Here is an 8,291-nt window from a genome sequence, read left to right on the forward strand (position 1 = left end):
CCAGACATGCGGACTGTCTCTATGGGCTTAGAAATGTGTGCCCATGTAGGCACTAGGTGGTCATCTTGCCTGCAGAATGTCGTGATATCATTGGTTGAAATGAGTAGATGAAAGAAAAGAAACGATTACATTTTTACTTGTTTACTCACCAATTTGACTCTCTTCCAAAAAATTCAGCCATGTAACTATACGTCCATTCATGAAATTATTAAATAGCACTGGGACATTAATGGTTTGTAAAGTGCCATTTCACCACCCGCCCGCTCACGTTCCGGGAAATGAGCTGGGAGCTGTTAAACTACAGCCGCTCTGCCAGCGACCTGGACCTTGTAGTTGAGGCCGGCGTGGTAATGTTCTGCGCTCGTGGGAGCGCGCTCATACTAGATCATTGTAAACGAGTAGCATCTGGGAATGTTGAGTATTTCACTGCATGTTTAGAAATGGCTTTAGAGTAGCCTACTGTAGCTAGTTACATGGAGAAAGCCTGGCAGATGAGGGGGGAAGCTCTTCATCAAGAAAAAATGAAGTTTGTAACCGTTTTTATTTTTATTTTTGCTGATGTATACCTGGAAGCAGGGGCGGACTGGGATCATAATTCAGGCCGGGCATTAGATACCCAAAAATTTGGGCCATTTGAAGCCCAATTTGGCCCGTTTTAAGCCCAATGTGGGTCATTTGAAGCCAGATTTGGGCGGTTTGAAGCCCAATTTGGGCCGTTTGAAGCCCAATTTGGTCCAATTTTACAATGAGATGCACCCACTTTAACCCTGAAGTGTAATTATTACTTCAGACTAACTAATAAAGTAATAAAACCACTAGTAAACCAGTAGGCAGTGCCTGGCCTGCTGTTCAGTGAGTGGCCTGACTGCGGGCACACAAAAAAAAAGGAAAAAAAATGCAGGCCAGGCCAGGCCACCGGGCATTTGCCCGACGTGCCCGATTATGCAGTCCGTGCCTGCCTGGAAGATGTGTGTTCTGTCTTGTAGTGGGATGTGGCATGACACAGATATAACTCTAACCGTATAACTAGCTAACTGTTTCAGCAATTTTAAATTGAAGATGTCCCTGATTCAAAAGTCTTGAAACAAGCTGATTTTCATTGGAAACAAGTGAAATGATCTCGCCCTGAATGCATCTTTGTTTGTTTGAAGTAAAACAAGCTCAAATGATGTGTCTAGAATCTATACATCATCCATCTACACTCTATGGATGTATTTGCAGTGCAGGAGGCCGCTCTTTTTTTTAATAATAGCAATCTTGCGCGCTCAATCTCACACGCTCGATTTCTAGGGTGGAGACTCTAGAGAAGATGCGCCATGAGCGCAACATGTTGTGGGATTTATGACATAACTGATGCTGTCACTGATGATGCATCACAAATCGTGCATTGTTGTGGGTTGACATCACTGATGATGTCACAGGCGATGTCACAATAGCCGTTTTCCCACATGCGTACCGGAAAATTACCTGTAAGTCAATATCGGACATTTCCCTTCACACTTCGGCTCGCGCATGTGGGAATCTATCAGCGAATTTTCCTGTATGTTGTGGGGGCGGGGGGAGGGGGGAGCTTATTTGGGGGGTCGGCAAAACTCGAAATAAGTTCGCTTGTCAGTTGTCACACAATAAATCACACTCGTTTGACTTAAGAGCAGCGTCAAGCCGCCAGCATAATCAACACAGCCGATTTCCCCCTCCCCTCTCTGCTCGAGAGCAGCAGCCACAGACAGACACAGCGAGAAAGGCTTGCAAGCTGCTCAACGCTTGTATGTATGTAGAGAAAGCAGACTGGCTTCGTTTGATGTGTCCGGGGTTGCCTTCGGAAATCAGCAAGCTGACATAGGCTACTGCTCTTATTAGGCTATCACAAGATCATTTCGCCAGTTTGCTTTAATGTGCGCGAATGATTAGATTATGCCCGCTGGAACATTAAGCAACGTGTGTAGGCTACTTCTCGCCCATGATTGAAGGACGCTGTCGCGGAAAATGACTGGAACCGTTTCCACTTGCGTCCCCTTAGAGCATACCGGTCTTCTGACTAGGTCGAAAGTGGTGAAATGTCGGGGACGACGGGGTCGCGCTTATACCGGCATGGCGCCTTTCTCACATGCAGGCATTAGACCACATTCCGGTCATTTTGCGGTACAAAGCGCATGTGGGAAAAGGGCTAATTTGCAACACAAATCACTGATGATGTCACGATTTGCTATTTGCTAACACCGCCCGCCCGCAAAGTCGTGACTAACACGCCCAACCTGCAATTTTATATGAAGAGTTGATGATGATGATGATGATGATGATACTAATGTCTCAAAATGACAGTAATCTGCCCTTCAATGTGATGTGCAAATGCTAAGAGAGGTGCAGACTCACCATGTATCCTCCAGGTAAATTCTACATATGATCCACGCCACCACAAACACAGAGGGGATGCCTGAGAGAGAGAGAGCGTGGGGACACAGAGAAAGAAAGAACGAAAGAGGATGGGATAGTTTGGGTGAATGGAAGTCTGCTTACTGTCTCAGTCTGCCAGACAGAACATCCTCAGGAGGTGCCACACAGGAAATATGACTTCTTCAACACACACACACACACACGCACGCGCGCACGCACGCGCGCACGCACGCACGTACACACACACACACACACAGACACACACACACACACACACACACACACAGACACACAGATGAAGATAAATGGTGGTACATTAGCGAGGAAACGTTGGTACAGGGCCAGTGATGGATGGTGGACGGAGGTGTCGTCACATGCCAGCAGCTGAGACAGAGCATACAGGAGAACTGAGTCCAGCCCGACCCTGCAGGATCTTTGAGCCGACCCATACAGGATCTTTGAGGCCGATACCGATATTAGGGAGTAGATTTTTTTTTTTTTTACCATAAACACAATTTTTTTTGCAACGATCCCTCCATTATCAACACTTGTGGCAAAGATATTTTAAAGTTTAACAGTAAACTTCACTGGGAATTACAGTAAAATATAAACTAGAAAAGTGCACGCAAGCACTCAGTAGAGTGCAGATCTCCGCCTAAAGCCCAATTTATGGTTTGTCGCAGTTTCAAAAGCGTTAACCATGAAACCATGAATTGGGCTTACAGGGACAGCTCACCCTAAAATCCCAAAATACATATTTTTTCCCTAACCTGTAGTGCTATTTATCCATCCAGAGCGTTTTGTGTTAGCTGCCTGAGTTTTGGAGCTAACGCTCATAGAGATTTCTGCCCTCTCTCCAATACAATGGAACTGGATGGCACTCGGCTTGTGGTGCTCAAAGCGCTAAAAAAATGCATTTGAAAAACTCAACAGAAATGTTTCTTTCCATAAATCATGACCTGGTTCAGTTTCATGTAGGAACTATAGCTAGCAGCTAGAGGGTGTAGTTTTGTCAAAAAAAAGTAGTTCCTACTGTACATGAAACTGCTCACAGGGTCTGTGGATTATCTTGAGTAACCGGGTCATTATTTATAGAAAGATACATTGCTGTTGAGTTTTTCAAATACATTTTCTTTGTCGCTTTGAGCATCACAAGCCACATGTATTAGAGAGAAGGCAGAAATCTCTATGACTGATATCGGCAAAACTCAGGCAACTAACACAAAACGATCTAGATGGATAAGAAGTACTACAGGTGAGAGGGAAAATAGGTATTTTGGATTTTAGGGTGAGCTGTCCCAACCATGGCCAAACCGAAAACCTAACTGGAGTCAGATGGAGAACACACACACACACACACACACACACACACACACACACACACACACACACACACACACACACACACACACACGATCTCTGTGATCTCCTTTCGAGACAATGATGTCATAATTGATGATAATGTCATCATTGATTATTTCACTGATGTCACTCTTGACATATATGTCACTGTTGAGGGTTATGATGCCACAGTGATTATGGCCTGCAGTGGACTTTACCCTGCACGTTGTGGGAGTGCTATACAAGTCTATTGGACTACCCTCCACAGTGGTGATGTCATAATTGATGATAATGTCATCATTGATGATGTTACACACTGTTGAAGGTTGGTGATTTCAGATTTCACGTTGGAAGACTATAAGCATCAGCGAGGAAGGGAACAGACACACACAAACGACCGATCACATAATCTCCCCCCGGCTTCACCTCTGGCCGAGATAATAACTATAAATAAATAAAAAACACAAATAGAACAAACAGATATATACATACAGATATATATATATCTATATTAAATCTTGTTATAAGAAAGAGGATACATTTATGCATTTTTTCATACATAAAATGCTGCCTATACAAAAAAAAAAAAAAAAAGTTACAGTGAGGTAGTGAGTAGGACCGAATTTTTCTCCCTGTCCCTCGATTCAACCCTTTAGAATCACTCTGTCGCTGTGTTTAAATCACTCGTCAACAAGCACAAGATTTGATGGACATCTGGGCTAACGTTAGACAGGATGAAAACGCAATGTCATGATGTTTGTCCACTACGAGCCACCGTAGTTGTTTACAAGCTAAGCCTATCAGCGTGCTCCTAATGCAAGCTTGTGATCTATACTGCTACAGACTTCACTTTATGTCAGCTGTCAGCCTGTCAATGCGGTTTGTTGCCACACTAATAAACCAGCGGTTTGTTCCAAGCCAGTGTGATCCTTGACTCACACGGCAGCCAATCAGCGTTGAGCGGCAAGCGAATGTTGCCAGCGAAATTCCGCTCGAGTTGGGATATTTCATCGCTCTGTCTCTGTCGCTCGGATGCCCAGCGATTTTTCTCCCGGGCGAATACACGCTCAATCGTGTGTGTGTCTGTGTGTGTGTGTGTGTGTAACCGAGTTAGTTAGAGTAACTGAATGAGTACAGCACATGTAAGTAACAAGAACTAAGTGCGTGAGTGAGTGAGTGAGTGAGTGAGTGAGTGAGTGAGTCAGTAATTCTGCGTTCCATTTCGAAGTTGGAGCTGGGTATGACGTCACTCCCGAGTTGACCGCGTTCCAGTACAAGTCGGAAAACCAAGATGGATCACGGGGTGCGGGAAGTGGGCTTTGCACTAGCCACTTAGCCATTGTTAGCAATAACAGTTGATAACGCATTATGCATATATTTTGCTGTTGATGCGCGGAGCAGCCATCTTGGATCTTGAGGTCAGGAGGGCTGGTGAGGTTCTTTCGACTTTCTGAGTAAGAACTCTGACTTCAGGGGAGGTTCCAGTTGAAATGTCCGACTCGGAAATCCTCAGTTCAAATGGAACGTCCCATCAGTAAGCGAGTGAGGTGATTAATAAGGAAGTGAGTGAGTATGGGCGCTTCACGTGAGGTTGTGTTTAGCATGAATACCACATGAGTCCATTTGAAGGGTCCCCTCATGTGGTCACAACATATTATTAAGTTGACATCTTCTGAAAGCTTTGAGCTCATGACTTGTGACGTTTTCAGAAATTGGCGGACGCACGCCATGGACGTTTATGGAAAATAAATGTATTGTCATTTTAGCCATAGAGAGCTTTTCATAGTCATTTTATAATATGATGAACATGTTGATATTCTCAACAGTTTAATCTATTTTCCTCTGTCATTATGCCTGAGCATGTCCTGAATTAACATAGTTAGCCACTTGGTAGCTAGTGTTAGCTAAATTGTTAGCCTCGATGGCTTCTAGTCAACTGCGCATGGCCAAGCATCTCGTGTACACGACTTCTGCTCTCCTAAACACAAGTTCACAACTTTTGAAGGCAGCAATAAATAAGTAAATGAGTAAGTAACTAATTAATTAATTAAGTACTTAAGTAAGTAGTGAGTTTGATTTTGGCGAGCTTCCTACCCCAGCCGATGAGCATGTAGAAGGCGAGGCGGGCAGAGTAGGTGTGTATGACCAGCAGCAGGGTGTGCAGGTACAGACCCTCCACCAGCAGCCAGAAGAAGTTGGCCATGATGAAGTAGTTGAAGAATACCAGGCTGATCTTACAGCCCACCTGCAGCAGAAACAAGACATTTCAGTCCACAGCATTTCATCAGAACACCAGGCTGATCTTATAGTCCACCTGCTGCAGCAACAACAAGACATTCAGTCCACAGCACTTCATCAGAACACCAGGCTGATCTTACAGCCCACCTGCAGCAGCAACAAGACATTCAGTGCACAGCACTTCATCACAACACCAGGCTGATCTTACAGCCCACCTGCAGCAGCAACAAGACATTCAGTCCACAGCACTTCATCACAACACCAGGCTAATCTTACAGTCCACCTGCAGCAGAAACAAGACATTTCAGTCCACAGCACTTCATCAGAACACCAGGCTGATCTTATAGTCCACCTGCAGCAGCAACAACAAGACATTCAGTCCACAGCACTTCATCACAACACCAGGCTGATCTTACAGTCCACCTGCAGCAGCAACAACAAGACATTCAGGCCACAGCACTTCATCACAACACCAGGCTGATCTTACAGCCCACCTGCTGCAGCAACAACAAGACATTCAGTCCACAGCACTTCATCAGAACACCAGACTGATCTTACAGTCCACCTGCAGCAGCAACAAGACATTCAGTCCACTTCATCACAACACCAGGCTGATCTTACAGTCCACCTGCAGCAGCAACAACAAGACATTTCAGTCCACAGCACTTCATCACAACACCAGGCTGATCTTACAGTCCACCTGCAGCAGCAGCAACAAGACATTCAGTCCACAGCACTTCATCACAACACCAGGCTGATCTTACAGCCCACCTGCAGCAGCAACAACAAGACATTCAGTCCAACAGCACTTCATCACAACACCAGACTGATCTTACAGCCCACCTGCAGCAGCAACAACAAGACATTCAGTCCAACAGCACTTCATCACAACACCAGACTGATCTTACAGCCCACCTGCAGCAGCAACAACAAGACATTCAGTCCACAGCACTTCATCACAACACCAGACTGATCTTATAGTCCACCTGCAGCAGCAACAACAAGACATTCAGTCCAACAGCACTTCATCACAACACCAGGCTGATCTTACAGCCCACCTGCAGCAGCAACAACAAGACATTCAGTCCACAGCACTTCATCAGAACACCAGGCTGATCTTACAGCCCACCTGCAGCAGCAACAACAAGACATTTCAGTCCACAGCACTTCATCACAACACCAGACTGATCTTACAGCCCACCTGCTGCAGCAACAAGACATTTCAGTCCACAGCACTTCATCACAACACCAGGCTGATCTTACAGCCCACCTGCAGCAGCAACAACAAGACATTCAGTCCAGAGCACTTCATCACAACACCAGGCTGATCTTACAGTCCACCTGCAGCAGCAACAAGACATTCAGTCCACAGCACTTCATCAGAACACCAGGCTGATCTTACAGCCCACCTGCAGCAGCAGCAACAACAAGACATTCAGTCCACAGCACTTCATCAGAACACCAGGCTGATCTTACAGTCCACCTGCAGCAGCAACAAGGCATTCAGACCACAGCACTTCATCAGAACACCAGACTGATCTTACAGTCCACCTGCAGCAGCAACAAGACATTCAGTCCACAGCACTTCATCACAACACCAGGCTGATCTTACAGTCCACCTGCAGCAGCAACAACAAGACATTTCAGTCCACAGCACTTCATCACAACACCAGGCTGATCTTACAGTCCACCTGCAGCAGCAGCAACAACAAGACATTCAGTCCACAGCACTTCATCAGAACACCAGGCTGATCTTACAGTCCACCTGCAGCAGCAACAACAAGACATTTCAGTCCACAGCACTTCATCACAACACCAGGCTGATCTTACAGTCCACCTGCAGCAGCAGCAACAACAAGACATTCAGTCCACAGCACTTCATCAGAACACCAGGCTGATCTTACAGTCCACCTGCAGCAGAAACAAGACATTCAGTCCACAGCACTTCATCAGAACACCAGACTGATCTTACAGCCCACCTGCAGCAGCAACAACAACAAGACATTCAGTCCACAGCACTTCATCAGAACACCAGGCTGATCTTACAGTCCGCAGCAGCAGCAACAACAAGACATTCAGTCCACAGCACTTCATCAGAACACCAGGCTGATCTTACAGCCCACCTGCAGCAGAAACAAGACATTCAGTCCACAGCACTTCATCACAACATCAGACTGATCTTACAGCCCACCTGCAGCAGCAGCAACAAGACATTCAGTCCAGAGCACTTCATCACAACACCAGGCTGATCTTACAGCCCACCTGCTGCAGCAACAACAATACATTCAGTCCACAGCACTTCATCACAACACCAGACT

At 45.8% G+C, this 8,291-nt stretch overlaps 1 protein-coding gene across 3 annotated transcripts in view; it reads right to left on the minus strand.

Annotated features, from left to right (window-relative positions):
- Positions 1-8,291, minus strand: part of LOC310772500 (vasoactive intestinal polypeptide receptor 2-like) — a 144,530-nt gene that overhangs the window by 22,574 nt on the left and 113,665 nt on the right. For all 3 annotated transcript variants that reach the window (XM_083632325.1, XM_083632323.1, XM_083632324.1), the window contains 2 exons: positions 5,830-5,980; positions 2,374-2,434 (listed from right to left, as the gene is read on the minus strand). In XM_083632325.1, coding sequence (XP_083488451.1) covers positions 2,374-2,434; positions 5,830-5,980 — 212 coding nt within the window. The remainder of the gene's footprint in view (positions 1-2,373; positions 2,435-5,829; positions 5,981-8,291) is intronic.

This window comes from Poromitra crassiceps (genome assembly GCF_964638095.1).
Source record: "Poromitra crassiceps genome assembly, chromosome: 2".
Lineage (NCBI taxonomy): Eukaryota > Metazoa > Chordata > Actinopteri > Beryciformes > Melamphaidae > Poromitra > Poromitra crassiceps.